The sequence below is a fragment of the Mauremys mutica genome, chromosome 15 (assembly GCF_020497125.1).
Source record: "Mauremys mutica isolate MM-2020 ecotype Southern chromosome 15, ASM2049712v1, whole genome shotgun sequence".
In the NCBI taxonomy this organism is placed as follows: Eukaryota; Metazoa; Chordata; order Testudines; family Geoemydidae; genus Mauremys; species Mauremys mutica.
The window spans coordinates 29,009,019-29,027,496 of record NC_059086.1 but is presented as its reverse complement, the minus strand read 5'-3'; the positions used below and the strand labels follow the sequence as shown (position 1 = coordinate 29,027,496).

The 18,478-nt window shown below is 42.0% G+C and overlaps 1 protein-coding gene across 6 annotated transcripts in view; it reads right to left on the bottom strand.

Annotated features, from left to right (window-relative positions):
• Positions 1 to 18,478, bottom strand: part of LOC123350278 — a 117,786-nt gene that overhangs the window by 84,013 nt on the left and 15,295 nt on the right. For all 6 annotated transcript variants that reach the window (XM_044988771.1, XM_044988775.1, XM_044988773.1 and 3 more), the window contains 3 exons: positions 12,407 to 12,835; positions 7,355 to 7,423; positions 3,345 to 3,365 (listed from right to left, as the gene is read on the bottom strand). In XM_044988771.1, the coding sequence (XP_044844706.1) occupies positions 3,345 to 3,365; positions 7,355 to 7,423; positions 12,407 to 12,835 (519 nt within the window). The remainder of the gene's footprint in view (positions 1 to 3,344; positions 3,366 to 7,354; positions 7,424 to 12,406; positions 12,836 to 18,478) is intronic.

The window sequence follows — 18,478 nt, the reverse complement described above, 5'->3', positions numbered from 1 at the left end:
TACCTAGGGAGCTGGTGGAATCTCCATCCTTAGAGGTTTTTAAGCCCACGCTTAGCAAAGCCCTGGCTGATCTGATTTAGTTGGCGTTGATTTGTACAGGGGGTTGGACTAGATGACCTCCTGAGGCTTCTTCCAACCCTAATATTCTATGATTCTAAAAGAACATACACCTCCACATGTTACATATTTGTCTTAAGAACATAAGAATAGCCACAGTGGGTCACACAAAAGGTCCATTTTGCCCTGTAACCTGTCATCCGACAGTGGCCAATTCCAGGTGCCACAGAGGGAATGAACAGAACAGGTAATCATCATCATGTGATCCACTTCCTGTCATCCATTCCCAGCTTCTGGCAAACAGAGGCTAGGGACACCATCCCTGCCTATCCTGGGTAATAGCCATTGATGGACCTATCCTCCATGAATTTATCAAGCTTTTTTTTAAACCCTCTTATAATCCTCTGGCATGGAGTTCCACAGGTTGAGTGTGCATTGTATGAAGAAATACTTCCTTTTGTTTGTTTTAAACCTGATGCCTATTAATTTCATTTGGTAGACCCTAGTTCTTGTGTTATGAGAAGGAGCAAATAACACTTCTTTATCTACTTTCTCCACACCAGTCATGATTTTATAGACCTCAATCATGTGCCCCTCAGTTGTCTCTTTTCAAAGCAGAAAAGTCCTAGGCTTATTAATCTCTCCTCATATGGAAGCCGTTCCATATCCTAGTAATTTTTGTTGCCCTTTTTTGAAACTTTCCCAGTTCCAATATATCTTTTTTGAGATGGGGCTACCACATCTGCATGCAGTATTCAAAACATGGGTTTATATAGAGGCAAGATGATATTTTCTGTCTTATTATCTATCCCTTACTTAATGATTCTCAACATTCTGTTTGCATTTTGACTGCTGCTGCACATAGAATGGATGTTTTCAGAGAATTGTCCACAGTGACTCCAAGATCTCTTTCTTGAATGGTAATAGCTAATTTAGACCCCAACATTTTATATGTAGAGTTGGGATAATAAGTGTTCCTTTAGCATCTCGATTGTCCTTTGGCCCTAGCGGTTGTTTAGCAGGCTTTCTACTTCTGATGTATTTAAAAATGTTTTTGTTATTACATTTGAGTCTTTGGCTAGCTGTTCTTCAAATTCTTTTTTGGTCTTTCTAATTATATTTTTACACTTCATTTGCCAGAGTTTATTCCCCTTTCTATTTTCCTCACTACGATTTAACTTCCACTTTTTAAAGTATGCCTTTTTGCTTCTCACTGTTTCTTTTACTTTCTTGTTTAGCCATGGTGGCTCTTTTTTGGTTCTCTTATTATATTTTTTTTAATTTGGGGTATACATTTAAGTTGAGCCTCTATTATGATGTCTTTAAAAAGTTTCCATGCAGCTTGCAGGGATTTCACTTTTGGCCCTGTACCCTTTAATTTTTGTTTAACTAACCCCCTCTTTTTTGTGTAGTTCCTCTTTCTGAAATTAAATGCTACAGTGTTGGGCCACTGTGGTGTTTTCCCCACCACAGGGATGCTAAATTTAGTCATATTATGGTTACTATTCCCAAGCAGTCCAGCTATATTCACCTCTTGGACCTGATCCTGTGCTCTATCTTGGACTAAATCAAGAATTGCCTCTCCTCTGGTGGGTTCCAGGATCAGCTTCTCCAAGAAGCAGACATTTAAGGTGTGAAGAAACTTTATCTCTACATCCTGTCCTGAGGTGATATGTACACAGTCAATATGGGGATAATGGAAATCCCCCATTATTACTGAGTTTTTTATTTTAATAGGCATTAATAAGACTATAAGATGGATACAAAGCTGGCTAAATTGCCGGGCTCAACGGGTAATGATCAACGGCTCCATGTCTAGTTCGCAGCTGGCTTCAAGTGGAGTACCCCAAGGGTCGGTCCTGGGGCCGGTTTTGTTCTATATCTTCATTAATGATTTGGAGGATGGCGTGGACTGCACTCTCAGCAAGTTTGCAGATGACACTAAATTGGGAAGAGTGGTAGATATGCCGGAGGGTAGGGATAGTATACAGAGAGACCTAGAGAAAGTAGAGGATTGGGCCAAAAGAAACCTGATGAGGTTCAACAAGGACAAGTGCAGAGTCCTGCACTTAGGACGGAAGAATCCCATTCACTGCTACAGACTAGGGACCGAATGGCTAGGAAGCAGTTCTGCAGAGAAAGACCTAGGGGTTACAGTGGAGAAGCCGGATATGAGTCAATAGTGTGCCCTTGTTGCCAAGAAGGCTTACGGCATTTTGGGCTGTATAAGTAGGGGCATTGCAAGCAGATTGAGGGATGTGATCATTCCCCTCTATTTGACATTGGTGAGGCCTCATCTGGAGTACTGTGTCCAGTTTTGGGCCCCACACTACAAGAAGGATGTGGAAAAATTGGAAAGTCTCCAGCGGAAGGCAACAAAAATGATTGGGGGGCTGGAGCACTTGACTTATGAGGAGAGGCTGAGGGAACTGGGATTGTTTAGTCTGCGGAAGAGAAGAATGAGGGGGGATTTGATAGCTGCTTTCAACTACCCGAAAGGGGTTTCCAAAGAGGATGGATCTAGACTGTTCTCAGTGGTACCTGATGACAGAACAAGGAGTAATGGTCTCAAATTGCAGTGGGGGAGGTTTAGGTTGGATATTAGGAAAAACTTTTTCACTAAGAGGGTGGTGAAGCACTGGAATGGGTTACCTAGGGAGGTGGTCGAATCTCCTTCCTTAGAGGTTTTTAAGGTCAGGCTTGACAAAGCCCTGGCTGGGATGATTTAGTTGGGGATTGGTCCTGCTTTGAGCAGGGGGTTGGACTAGATGACCTTCTGAGGTCCCTTCCAACCCAGATATTCTATTATTCTAATCTCCCTGAGCAGTTCACAGTCACTATCATCATCCTCATCAGGTGGTTGGTAATATATCCCTACTGCTATATTCTTATTATTAAAGCATGGAATTACTATCCACAGAGATTCTATGGTACAGTTTGGTTCATTTAAAATTTTGACTTCATTTGATTCTATACTTTCTTTCACATAAAGAGCTACTCCCCCACCAGCACAACCTGTTCTGTCCTCCCAATATATTTTGTACCCTGTGTCCCACTGATTATCCTCATTCCACCATGTTTCTGTGATGCCTATTATATCAATATCCTCATTTAATACAAGGCACTCATCTTTGTTGTTGCTTAACATTGGATGAATGATCATTTCTTTCCTCTGATTAGTTCCAGTCTGCCAGTAAGAAATACCCAGATTCTCCTCCCACTCACTGCAAAAGGAGAATGGGGAAATCACTGACCCTTCCCCTTCCAAACTGCAGAAGCCAACTTACCATTTTCCTCCTTGTGTTGGGCTGCAAAAGAAAACCAAAAGGGACACTTTTCAATATATGAACTTTATTGCTTTCCAGTTAGGGGCCCAGTACTGTTCCCAGTGAAGCCAATGGAAGACAACACTGAAATCAATGAAGGAAGGTTCATGTCTTGGAATAAGTGATGTTCATTTTTTCTGACACCACCACTCTGCCCCCATGTGATTGTGTACTTAAATGGAACCGTAACAATTTCTTCAGGAATTTGGTCTGTGCAAGAGGCACAGGGTCAGCATGTTACATGAAAGTGTTACATTTTCCTCATGTATCTGAGCGTAAAGGACATAAAGTCGGTGCAGACTTACTCATTTGCTTCTGAACATGAAATGTTACAATGACCTCAAAATTCTTAATTTTTCAAACCAAGAAAAAATTGTACTTTATTTTTTTTCTGCTAAAACTTTCATGACATTATCAGGTATGTGACACTAACTATGCAGGAGTTGGGAGCAACTGGGAAAAAGTAGAATCAAAGAGGTGAAAGTAGCTGGGAAATCTGAGAGGTTTGGACCATTCTGGTTCTGTGCAGGACTGAGTTCTGTAGTCTGAATCCAGCTCCCATGCAGTTTAATGGTCTGTCTCACAAGCATCCGTCTATTGACTCACAATGTCCGGGCTCCAGTGGAGCATAGGTGTCTATGAGGGTCATTGTCTCAAAAAATAAATAAAAAGTCATTTCAAAATGAAAAAAAAATCAAACTGTTCCATTTTAACAAGGTGGAAACAAAAATGTTTGACTTCACTGAAACACTTTCTTTCTTTCTTTCTCTCCTCCCTCCACCTCTTCCACCACCCAGTAGTTGACAGACCGAGCCTGGATCACGAGCAAGACATGAGGCCTGAACCAGATACTGGGAACCAAGTCAGGCCATGTATTAAACTACATGTTGACAAGTTCACTGTCCAGTAAATGAACTTGGCACAGTTCTGGGGAAACTTTTGGGATGGGGGGAGCCTATATAGGAGAGATGGGCTCCAATTAAACCAAAGTGGAACCAGGCTGCTGGCACTAAACATTAAAAAGGTTGTAGAGCAGTTTTTAAACTAGGAGATGGGGAAAGCCGACTGCTGCAGAGGAGCATGTGGATCAGACACAGACTTCTCTTAGGGGAGAGTCTATTGACAGAGATTCTCTAGGTTATAGTCAGGATGGAAGAGGATAAAGTATGGGCCACATCAGACAAGAAACATTCACATAAAAAGAATCCGACACATTAGAAAAGGGCAGACAAATAAACAGTGACAAGTTTTTAAAGTGCTTGTACACAAATGCTAGAAGTCTAAATAATAACATGGGTGAACTAGGGTGCCTCATGATAAAGGAGGATACTGATATAATAGGCATCACAGAAACCTCGTGAACTGAGGACAATCCATGCAACACAATCATTCCAGGGTAAAAAATATATCGGAAAGACAAAACAGGCCGTGAGGGGACGGCGGGTGGAAGTGGCACTATATGTGAAAGAAAATGTAGAATCAAATGAAGTAAAAATCTTAAGTGAACCACATGTTCCATAGAATCTCTATGGATAGTAACTCCATGCTCTAATAAGAATATAACATTAGGGATCTATTATCGACCACCTGACCAGGACAGTGATAGTGATGATGAAATGCTAAGGGATATTAGAGAGTCTATCAAAATAAAGAACTCAATAATAGTGGGGGATTTCAATTATCCCCATATTGACTGGGAACATGTCACCTCAGGACGAAATGCAGAGACAAAATTTCTCGATATTTTAAATGACTGCTTCTTGGAGCAGCTGTTACAGGAACCCACAAGGGGAGAGGCAACTCTAGATTTAGTCCTGAGTGGCGCACAAGAGCTGGTCCAAGAGGTAATAACAACAGGACCATTTGGAAATAGTGACCATAATATTATAACATTTAACATTCCTGTAGTGGGAAGAACATCTCAACAGCCCAACACTGTGGCATTTAATTTAAAAAAGGGGAACTATGCAAAAATGAGGGGGTTAGTTAAACAGAAATTAAAAGGTACAGTGACTAAAGTGAAATCTCTGCAAGCTGCATGGGTGCTTTTTAAAGACACCGTAATAGAGGCCTAACTTCAATGTATGCCCCAAATTAAGAAACACAGTAAAAGAACTAAAAAAGAGCCATCATGGCTTAAAAACCATGTAAAATAAGCAGTGAGAGATAAAAAGACTTCCTTTAAAAAGTGGAAGTCAAATCCTAGTGAGGTAATAGAAAGGAGCATAAACACTGCCTAATTAAGTGTAAAAATGTAATAAGAAAAGCCAAAGAGGAGTTTGAAAAATGGATAGCCAAAAATTCCAAAGGTAATAACAAAGTGTTTTTTTTAAGTACATCAGAAGCAGGAAGCCTGCTAAACAACAGTGGGGCCCCTTGACGATCGAGATACAAAAGGAGCGCTGAAAGACGATAAAGTCATTGCAGAGATACTAAATGCATTCTTTGCTTCAGTCTTCATGGCTGAGGATGTTAGGGAGATTCCCAAACCTGAGCCGTCCTTTGTAGGTGACAAATCTGAGGAACTGTCACAGATTGAAGTGTCACTAGAGGAGGTTTTGGAATTAATTGATAAACTCAACATTAACCAGTCACCGGGACCAGATGGCATTCACCCAAGAGTTCTGAAAGAACTCAAATGTGAAATTGTGGAACTATTAACTAAGGTTTGTAACCTGTGCTTTAAATCGGCTTCTGTACCCAATGACTGGAAGATAGCTAATGTAACGCCAATATTTTAAAAGGGGTCTACAGGTGATTCCGGCAATTACAGACCGGTAAGTCTAACATCGGTACCGGGCAAATTAGTTGAAACAATAGTAAAGAATAAAATTGTCAGACACATAGGAGAAAATAACTTGGCAGTCATTTAAAATATCAAGAAATGTTGTCTCTGCATTTGGTCCTGAGGTGACATGTTCACAGTCAATATGGGGATAATTGAAATCCCCCACTATTATTGAGTTCTTTATTTTGATAGACTCTCTAATATGCCTTAGCATTTCATCATCACTATCACTATCCTGGTCAGGTGCTGATAATAAATACCTATTGTCATATACTTATTAGAGCATGGAATTACTATCCATAGAGATTCTATGGAACATGTGGATTTATTTAAGATTATTACTTCATTTGATTCTACATTTTCTTTAATATATAGTGCCACTGCCCCCCCCCCCCGCGCACCCTCTCACGACCTGTTCTGTCCTTCTGATATATTTTGTACACCGGAATGATTGTGTCCCATTGATTGTACCCCCTCCACCAGGTTTCTGTGATGCCTATTATATTAATATCCTCCTTTAACACAAGGCACTCTAGTTCACTCATCTTATTATTTAGACTTCTAGCATTTGTGTACAAGCACTTTAAAAACTTGTCACTGTTTATTTGTCTGCCCTTTTCAGGCCTCCAAAGCCCGCATTGGTTTCTGAGGGCCAGAAGCTCCTTTCACTCAATGCACACATATACCAGCCACCCACAGAGCAGGTAATCATACATGCTGCACTCAGTGCAATAAACTGGATAGCCCCCAATCTGCTGCTGGGCTTCTGCCTGCATTCTCTCCTACAGCTACATAGGTTAATGATAGGGTTATTGTTTAAATCACAAAGTATGATTATAGTTTAAATTAAAGGTTTTAAAGAATTTAAAGAATTCCCGCTCCCCTTCCAAACTCCCTCTCAAAACTCCCTGTTAGTGGCCCCTATTTGCAAAGCTCCCTGGTCACTTGCTCGCTACTTTATAAAGCCCTGGACTTTCTGATAGCCCCACCCACTGACTAGGGCTCAGCCAATAAACAGAGGCTTCTAGATTTCAAACCTTGGTTAGAAGCTCTCAGCTTCCAACTGCCGGCCACAGCACACGGTCCTTCAAACAAACAAACAAACAAACAAACAAACAAACAAAAGCTCAGCACACAGCAAGTAACCCCCAAACACAAACACACATTACAGACAGCCACTTACCCCAAGGGTCCTGTATTTGCTTCTCCTTCACCTGGGGAACTCCCTCTTGAAACTTCCTGTTAGCAGCCCCTGTTTGCAAAGACACAAACACTTTTCATTATATTCACTGTATGATCCGATGAGGAGCCTAATCTTGCTCCTTCTCATGTAAATCTTTTCATTGATTTCATTGGGAGAAGAACTGGGCCCTTGATTACGTAATTATAATTCTCTGGCAAGAGCACAAACTGATATCCCTTCAAATGTATGACTGTAAAGTTCACATTTTCCCCCTGGTTCTGTTCTATGAAGCAGACACAAGGGTTTCTACATGTGATTCTGTCCTAGAAGAGAGAGGCCTCAAGGAAGACACAGGAAACCTCCCTCATACATGTTATAGTGATACAAAATCAGAGGATGGCCTAGGACCAGATCCAAATTCACTGAAGTCAATGGGAGACTTTCCGTTCACTTCAGGGATTGTGAATCAGTCACTTGGCACCAGATTCACAGAAGAACATAGCCATCTCAGTGCCTCTTTAGGTGCCTAAATCCAATATTGAGGCATCACTGACATTCTCAAACCCAAATCTCATCTACCAACTAACCCCATAGGTGACCAAAGTCTGCATGGTGTCTACGTTTCTCTGGTCAGCAGGCACAAAGCCAACTAAATCCTGATGCAGCTCCACAGCTAATGAGCAGCTCGGAGCTCTCACTCACGTGTAATCCCCAGTGGCCGCAAAGTGGAATTCACAAAATAGGCATCTCCCTGCCTGTCCTGTCAGGGGACCTGATCTCATAGCCTTGGTTAGAGCTGGCCAACAGGCTCAGGTCTGCACAAAATGGAGGGGGGGGGTGCTTGTCCCAAAATGCCCAATAGCCCAATTACAAAAGGATCTGACAAAGCTGGATGAGTAGGAAACAAATTGGCAGATGAAATTCAAGCTTGATAAATGAAAAGCAATGAAAAGTGGATAACATGATCCCAAATACACATACAAAATGGGGCGGGGGGTAAATTTGTTGTTTCCACTGAAGAAAGAGATCTTGGTGTTATTGTGGATAGTTCTCAGAAAACATCCACTCAATGTGCAGTGGCAGTCAAAACAGCTAACAGAATATTTGGAATCATTAGGCAAGGAATAGATAATAATAAAAAAATACCATAAGGACACTATCTAAATCTATGGTACTCACACACCTTGAACACTGTTTATATTAGAATTGGACGAAGTAGAGAGAAGGGCAACAAAAATCATTAGGGGTATGGAACAGCTTCCATATGAGGAGAGATTAAAAAGACTGGGACTGTTCAGCTTAGAAAAGCGACGACTAGCTGGGATATGATAGAAGTCTATAAAATCATGAATCGCTGAAGAAAGTAAATAAGGAAGCATTATTTACCCCCTGTCAAGGTTCCTTCCCTCTCTCAACTGTAGGGTACAGATGTGGGGACCTGCATGAAAACCCCCCTAAGCTTATTTATCAGTTTAGGTTAACAGTAAGATGCCACCGCCAAGTGTGTTTCAAATATTTAGGGATAGCCACTTGGAATTCTGCCTTTCCCCAAATATCTCCCAAGTCCCTAACCCCCCCTTTTCTGGGCAGACGAGAATAATTCCTCCCTCCAAGCCCCTACACCCTTTTTCCCTGGGAAGGCTTGAGAATCCCCCTCACCAATTAGTCCTGGCGAACACAGATGCAAACCCTTGGATCTTAAAACAATGAAAAATCAATCAGATTCTTAAAAGAAGAATTTTAATTAAAGGAAAAAGGTGAAAGGAGTACCTCTGTAAGATTAGAATGAAAGATAATCTCACAGACATCAGATTCAAAACACAGAGGTTTTCCCTCTGGGCAAAACTTTAAAGTTACACAAAGAACCCAAATTTATCCTCTCTCTTATTTGCAAAAGAAATCACAAATAGAAAATAAAAGTAATCTAATACATTCCTTCTCTAAATACTCATCACCCTATAGCAGTGGGATGGCTCCTTCTTTCTCTGTCTCTGGCAAAAGCACACACCCAGCACAGACAAAATACGTTTTTTCCCCTTCCAGATTTTAAAGTATCTTGTCCCCTTATTGGTCCTTCTGGTCAGGTGTCATCTAGGTTATGTGAGCTTCTTAACCCTTTACAGGTCAAAGAGGAATTAACCCTTAACTGTATGTTTATGACAACCCCTTCACATAACACAATAAACAGGGGTCACCCAATGAAATTAATAGGCAGTAGGTTTAAAACAAACAAAAGGAATTACTGCTTTCCAGAATGCACAGTCAACCTGTGAATTCATTGCCAAAGTATGTTGTAAAGGCAAAAATATAATGGGGTTAAAAAAAACAGAATGAGATAAGTTGATGGAGGATAGCTCCTTCAATGGCTATTAGCCAAGATAGTCAGGGATGCAACCCAGTACTCTGGGTGTCCCTAAGCCTCTGTCTATCAGAAGCTGGGACTGGATGTCAGGGAATGGATCATTAGATAAATTGCCCTGTTCTGTTCATTCCTTCCAATGCATCAGATACTGGCCACTGTCAGAAGACAGGATACTGGGCTGGATGTATTATTGGTTTGACAGAATATGGCTGTTCTTATGTTGCTTCCCTAGAGCAAGGGTGAAAGTGAGCCGGTACAGGCCGGTACACCGTACCGCTAAGAACCCGCACCGTCCCATACCCAGCCCACATTAAAGCACTGCTGCGGCAGCGCTTTAATGTCCCTGGCCATTTTGCCTCCTCTGTTGGCAGTCCTGCCAGTAGGGTCCATACCAGCAGGGCCGCCGACAGGGGGTGGGGGTAGGGGAATCCTCAAAGCACTGCCGTGGCAAAGGACTGCTTTAATGTCGTTGCACCTTCCCCCTGTTGGCGGTCTGTACTGGCAGGGCCACCAACAGGGGAGGCAAAAGGGGCAGGGACATTAAAGTATTGTGTTGTTCATGTGCTGGGTTATATTTCTTGTAAATAGCATTATTCATTTTCCCAAGAGACAGCATCTGTATGTCCCAAGCACAGGGTGCTGAAATAAAGAACCCATGAACCAATGCATGCCAGGAGGGAAGACAAGCCACTCCAATTGCCAAGCAGCAGGGAAGAGGCTTAAGCCACAAGGCATGGTGGGGGTGGGGGGAAGGAAGCTACATGAAACACAATGTTGGCATTTCCCTCGAAGAGCTGTCTCTGCGGCAGGGGGGACTGAAAGAGCCTCTGCCTCCTGTGAGGCACAACAAAATTGGCAGGAAGTCAGGGACTGCAGGGGATGGGAAATTCCTTTGCTGCCAGTGACTGATTTGATTCTGAATCCAGGCTGCAATCAGGCAGAGGTCGCCCTCCCTTTTAAGGGAGCTGGGAGCCCTAGTAAAATGAAGAAACACCCACATATCACTTTCTGCTCTAGGTGTTAGGTCAGTATAACTACGTCGCTCAGGGGTGTTGATTTTCAGTACCCCAGTGTGACACAGTTATACTGACATAGATCTGTAGTGTAGACCTAACCTAAGTTTCCTGGAAAGTTAATGGGACTTAGTCTATAAACTATCTAAGGACTTGTCTCCATGGGGACACTCAGGAAAGTTAATCTGGATCAACTTTTAAAATGGATTAGTTAAACAACAGTAAACATATGTGCACATTCTTATTCAGAATTAAAGTGGCCTTAATTTGATTTAGCTTAGTTCACAAATCAAATTCAGGCAATTTAAAATCTGAATAAGGATGTCCACACAAGGGGACGAAGGTTTCTAACCATTAGAGGAGTGAAGTTCTGGAACAGCCTTCCAAGGGGACTAGTGGGGGCAAAAGACATATCTGGCTTTAAGACTAAGCTTGATAAATTTATGGAGGGGATGGTATGATGGGATAGCCTAATTTTGGCAATTAATTTGGCAATTGATCTTTGATTATCAGCAGGTAAGTATGCCCGGTGGTCTGTGATGGGATGTAGATGGGTTGGGATCTGAGTTACTACAGAGAGTTCTTTCCTGGGTGCTGGCTGGTGAGTCTTGCCCACATGCTCAGGGTTTAACTGATTGCCATATTTGGGGTCGGGAAGGAATTTTCCTCCAGGGCAGATTGGCAGAGGCCCTGTAGGTTTTTCGCCTTCCTCTGCAGCATGGGGCACGAGTCACGGGTTGCTTGCTGGAGGATTCTCTGCAGCTTGAGGTCTTCAAACCGCAATTTGGGGACTTCAATAACTCAGACATAGGCTAGGGGTTTGTTATAGAAGTGGATGGGTGAGATTCTGTGGCCTGCATTGTGCAGGAGGTCAGACTAGATGATCATAATGGTCCCTTCTGACCTTACAGTCTATGAGTCTATGAGTCTATAATGAAATTTAACTAATCCACTTTGCATTCAAACTTCAGTTAATTCAAATTAATTGTCCAGAGTTTTTTTTCTGTGTAGACAACAGCTCAGTAACTTTTGAAAATTGAAGTCAAGATCCTAAATCATTTTACCACTTTCGAAAATTTTATCCTTATGGAATAAAATGTATTTTTTTTCAACCTGACTGTGGAAAGAAAAACATCTGCTCTGTGTTGTAAACAAATTGTTGCCATAATAACTCTCACAAAGTTCTTGAGGTCCCTTCCTGCCCCACATTTCTTTGATTCTATGTCGTTATGGCTGAAGGTTCTCCTGTTCTTAGGATGCTAACAAACTCTGTTGTAAAATTAAGAATGCATCAAAAGGGCTTATTAAAAAGTAGTTTAAATTACATTCTAACATCACTTTAATGTTTAGAAGATAGATTTAATAATACTGCTCCAAGAATTGGTATTTTAAAAGCAAATAAAGGGGAGAGTGATCATTATTGGTATCTCTTCTAACAGCAGACAGTCTGAAATCGCTTCTGAAATCAGGAAACTGATCTCACAGTGACATGCGTTAGACCATCTAATAGCTACCCAGTGGAAAAAGTGGAAATTCCATTATTTGGGAGTTTTAAAACAATAATAGACAAAGCAATAACATGTGCTGTGGAGAAAGGAAAAGCCTGTGCTGGATCCTTGGGAGGCTGAATAATAGAGTTTGATAAATCTGCTTTCTCCAATTCTAGGCCTTTCTTACCTCTAATCAAGACTTCAATGATGATCTCTCTGTGAAATGAGTTGGCTGTGGCAGAACATACATATTTCCCTTCGTCTTCCACCTGAATATTGTTCAGTTTCAGAGAAATATTTCCTTTCCCAAACTCCTTTCCTTTAAAAACTTCTGCCTTTTTTTCATATTTCTTCCTGAGCCATTCTCTGCTGTTGACTCCATTTGGAGACAAATAACCCATTGAGCATTTGTCATCCCGGGGATAAGCATTAACCAGGGGGCTGCTTTCATTATAGCAGTAGAGATAGATTGTCTTATTCTTTCCAGGTCCAACTTTCTTCCATTGCAGCTTCATGCTGGGGGGGAGATGTTTCGTAATCAGCCGGCAGGGAAGAACGGCATTTTCTCCAATTACAGCAGTAATGATGACGTGTTCTGCCTCCACATCAAAGAAACCTGAAAAATGTTCAGGGGGTTATAATTGCACCAGCAGCACATAATGACTCATATTAATGTGTAAGGGAGAGTGAGTGAAAAAGAGGACAGACCTAATTCTCCTCTTATTTATACTCTTTTTATAATAGTGTAAATTCAATAGTTTCGGGGGATTCACTCCTAATATGTACACAGATAAGTAAAAAAAGAATCAGAGCTATACTATCTTTTACATCTGTGGTGATCTCAAAAATAGTATTTGAAAAGAAATGCTGAGTGGTACAGGTCTTCACTATGCTGCACCAAAGGCTTGCCTACACTGTGGGGTTATGTGCACTATGGAAGAGTGATTAATAAAATGCACCAATGTGTTGTGCATTAATTGGTCTGTGTAGACCTTGATGATGCACACTAAAAGTTCCCTAGTGTGCTTTCCTGAATTACTGTTAACATAAGAACAGCCATACTGGGTCAGACCAAAGGTCCATCAAGCCCAGTATCCTGTCCTCTGACAGTGGCCAATGCCAGGTGCCCCAAAGGGAATGAACAGATGGGTTGACCTATACACTGTCACCCAATCCCGGCTTCTGGCAAACAGAGGCTAGGGACAACATTCCTGCCCCTCCTGGCTAATAGCCATTGATGGACCTATCTTCCATGAATCTATCTAGGTCCCTTTTGAACCCCATTATAGTATTTGTCTTCACAATACTGTCTAGCAAGGAGTTCTTGAGGTTGACAGTGCGTTCCATGAAAAAATACTTGTGTTTGTTTTAAACATTCTACCTATTAATTTCATTTGGTAGCCTCTTGTTTTTGTATTATGAAAAGGAGTACATAACACTTAACATAAGAACATAAGAAAGGCCGTACCGGGTCAGACCAAAGGTCCATCTAGCCCAGTATCTGTCTACCGACAGTGGCCAATGCCAGGTGCCCCTGAGGGAGTGAACCTAACAGGCAATGATCAAGTGATCTCTCTCCTGCCATCCATCTCCATCCTCTGACGAACAGAGTCTAGGGACACCATTCTTACCCATCCTGGCTAATAGCCATTTATGGACTTAGCCACCATGAATTTATCCAGTCCCCTTTTAAACATTGTTATAGTCCTAGGCTTCACAACCTCCTCAGGTAAGGAGTTCCACATGTTGACTGTGCGCTGCGTGAAGAAGAACTTCCTTTTATTTGTTTTAAACCTGCTGCCTATTAATTTCATTTGGTGACCCCTAGTTCTTGTATTATGGGAATAAGTAAATAACTTTTCCTTATCCAATTTCTCAACATCACTCATGATTTTATATACTTCTATCATGTCCCCCCTTAGTCTTCTCTTTTCCAAACTGAAGAGTCCTAGCCTCTTTAATCATTCCTCATATGGGACCCTCTCCAAACCCCTAATCATTTTAGTTGCTCTTTTCTGAACCTTTTCTAGTGCTAGAATATCTTTTTTGAGGTGAGGAGACCACATCTGTACACAGTATTCGAGATGTGGGCGTACCATGGATTTATATAAGGGCAATAATATACTCTCAGTCTTATTCTCTATCCCCTTTATAATGATTCCTAACATCCTCTTTGCTTTTTTGACCGCCTCTGCACACTGCGTGGACATCTTCAGAGAACTATCCACGATAACTCCAAGATGTTTTTCCTGACTCGTTGTAGCTAAATTAGCCCCCATCATGTTGTATGTATAGTTGGGGTTATTTTTTCCAATGTGCATTACTTTACATTTATCCACATTAAATTTCATTTGCCATTTTGTTGCCCAATCACTTAGTTTTGTGAGATCTTTTTGAAGTTCTTCACAATCTGCTTTGGCCTTAACTATCTTGAGTAGTTTAGTATCATCTGCAAACTTTGCCACCTCACTGTTTACCCCTTTCTCCAGATCATTTATGAATAAATTGAATAGGATTGGTCCTAGGACTGACCCCTTCAAAGAACTCTGATAGATTAGTAAGACACGATTTCCATTTACAGAAACCATGTTGACTATTGCTCAAGAGTTTATGTTTTTCTATGTGTCTGACAATTTTATTCTTTACTATTGTTTCAACTAATTTGCCCGGTACCGACGTTAGACTTACCGGTCTGTAATTGCCGGGATCACCCCTAGAGCCCTTTTTAAATATTGGCGTTACATTAGCTAACTTCCAGTCATTGGGTACCGAAGCCGATTTAAAGGACAGGTTACAAACCTTAGTTAATAGTTCCGCAACTTCACATTTGAGTTCTTTCAGAACTCTTGGGTGAATGCCATCTGGTCCCGGTGACTTGTTAATGTTGAGTTTATCAATTAATTCCAAAACCTCCTCTAGTGACACTTCAATCTGTGACAGTTCCTCAGATTTGTCATCTACAAAAGCCAGCTCAGATTTGGGAATCTCCCTAACATCCACTTCCTTATTTACTTTCTCTATACCAGTCATAATTTTACAGAACTCTATCATATCCCCCCTTAGTTGCCTCTTTTCCAAGCTGAAGAGTCCCAGTCTTATTAATCTCTCCTCATATGGAAGCTGTTCTATTCCCCTAATCATTTTTGTTGTCTTTTTCCAATTCCAATATATCTTTTTTGTGATGGAGCGACCACATCTGCACGCAGTATTCAAGGTGTGGGCGTAACATGGATTTATATAGAGGCATTATGATATTTTCTATCTTATTATGTATCCCTTTCTTGATGATTTCCAACATAATGTTCACTTTTTTGACTGCCACTGCATATTGAGTGGATGATTTCAGAGAACTATCCATAATGAAAAGGGGAAGACTTAAGCAAAGCTTTTGATACGGTCTCCCACAGTATTCTTGCCAGCAAGTTAAAGAAGTATGAGCTGGATAAATGGACTATAAGGTAGATAGAAAGCTGGCTAGATCGTCAGGCTCAACGGGTAGTGATCAATGGCTCCATGTCTAGTTGGCAGCCGGTATCAAGCAAAGTGCCCCAAGGATCGGTCCTGGGGCCGGTTTGGTTCAATACCTTCATTAATGATCTGGAAGATGGCATGGACTGCACTCTCAGATGACACTAAACTGGGAGGAGTGGTAGATATGCTGGACGGTAGGGATAGGATACAGAGGGACCTAGATAAATTAGAGGATTGGGCCAAAAGAAATCTCATAAGGTTTAACAGGGACGAGTGCAGAATCCTGCACTTAGGATGGAAGAATCCCATGCACTGCTACAGACTAGGGACCAAATGGCTGGGCAGCAGTTCTGCAGAGAAGGACCTAGCAGTTACAGTGGACGAGAAGCCGGATATGAGTCGACAGTGTGCCCTTGTTGCCAAGAAGGCTAACAGCATTTTGGGCTGTATAAGTAGGGGCATTTCCAGCAGATTAAGGGACGTGATCATTCCCCTCTATTCGACATTGGTGAGGCCTCATCTGGAGTACTGTATCCAGTTTTGGGCCCCACACTACAAGAAGGATGTGGAAAAATTGGAAAGAGTCCAGCAGAGGGCAACAAAAATGGTTAGGGGGCTGCTGCACATGATTTATGAATCGAAGCTGAGGGAACTAGTATTGTTTAGTCTGCAGAAGAGAAGAACGAGAGGTTATTTGATAGCGGTTTTCAACTACCTGAAAGGGGGTTCCAAAGAGGATGGATCTAGACTGTTCTCGGTGGTAGCCGATGACAGAACAAGGAGTAATGGTCTCAAGTTGCAGTGGGAGAGGTTTAGGTTGGATATTAGGAAAAACATTTTCACTAGGAGGGTGGGGAAGCACTGGAATGGGTTACCTAGGGAGGTGATGGAATCTCCTTCCTTAGAGGTTTTTAAGGTCAGGCTTGATTTAGTTGGGGATTGGTCCTGCTTTGAGCAGGGGGTTGGACTAGATCTCCTCCTGAGGTCCCTTCCAAACCTGATATTCTATGATTCTATGAATGACTCCAAGATCTCTTTCTTGAGTGGTAACAGCTAATTTAGACCCCATCATTGTATATGTATAGTTAAGATTATGTTTTCCAATGTTCATTATTTTGCATTTATCAGCATTAAATTTCCTCTGCCATTTTGTTGCATAGTCACTCAGTTTTGAGAGATGCTTTTGTAACTCTTCGCAGTCTGCCTGTGACTTAACTATCTTGAGTAGTTTTGTATCATTTGTACCACTGTTTACTCCTTTTTCCAGATCATTTATGAATATATTAAATAGGACTGGGCCCAGTACAGATCCTGGGAAACACCACTATTTACCTCTCTCCATTCTGAAAACTGACATTTATTCCTACCATTTCTTTCCTATCTTTTAACCAGTTACCAATCCATGAGAGAACCTTCCCTCTTATCCCATGACTGCTTATTTTGCTTGAGAGCCTTTGGTGACGGATGATTTCCCTATATAAAATCCATATTGACTATTTCCCAACAAATTATGTTCATGTGTCTAACAATTTTGTTCTTTACGATTGTTTCAACCAGTTTGTCTAGTACTGAAGTGAGGCTTATTGGCCTGTAGTTGCCAGGGTCACTGCTGGAGCCCTTTTTAAAAATTGGAATCATATTAGCTATCCTCCAGTCATAGAAACATAGATTATTAGGGTTGGAAGGGACCTCAGGAGATCATCTAGTCCAACCCCCTGCTCAAAGCAGTCATTTGCTGCAGAAGCTGATTTAAATGATAGGCTACAGATGACAGTTAGTGAGTCCTGCAATTTCACATTTGAGTTCCTTTAGAACTCTTGGGTGAATAGTATCAGGTCATGGAGACTTATTACTGTTTAGTTTATCAATTTGTTCACAAACCTCCTCTAATGATACCTTAATCTGGGACAGTTTCTCAGATCTGTCACCCAAAAAGCATGGCTCAGGTTTGGCAATATCCTCCGATCCTCAACCATGAAGACCGATGCAAAGAATTCATTTAATTTCTCTGCAATGGCCTTATCGTGCTTAAGTGTTCCTTTAGCATCTCGATTGTCCTTTGGCCCTAGCGGTTGTCAGGGGCGGCTCTAGCGTTTTGGCCGCCCCAAGCAGTCATGCGCGGGAGGCGCCCCGGAGCCGCGGGAGCAGCGGACCTCCCGCGGGCATGACTGCGGAGGGTCCGCTGGTCCCGCGTGGCTTGGCTGTAACCCCCGCGGCTGCGGACGGTTCGCGGACACGGTGGCTCCGCTTGAGCTGCCGCAGTCATGCCTGCGGGAGGTCCAGCCGAGCCGCGGGACGAGTGCCCCCTCCGCAGTCATACCTGCGGCAGGTCCGGTCATCCCGGGGCTCCGGTGGCCCTCCCGCAGGCATGACTGCGGCAGGTCCGCCGGCCCAGCCTGCCGCCCCCCCTCGGCGGCAGGGGACGCCCCCTAGATTTGGCCGCCCTAGGCACCAGCTTGTTTTGCTGGTGCCTAGAGCCGCCCCTGGCGGTTGTTTAGCAGGCTTTCTACTTCTGATGTATTTAAAAATGTTTTTGTTATTACATTTGAGTCTTTGGCTAGCTGTTCTTCAAATTCTTTTTTGGTCTTTCTAATTATATTTTTACACTTCATTTGCCTGAGTTTATGCTCCTTTCTATTTTCCTCATTAGGATTTTATCTTCCACTTTTTAAATGATGCCTTTTTGCTTCTCACTACTTCTTTTACTTTGATGTTTAGACATGGTGGCTCTTTTTTGTTTCTCTTACTATATTTTTTTTAATTTGGGGTATACCTTTATGTTGAGCCT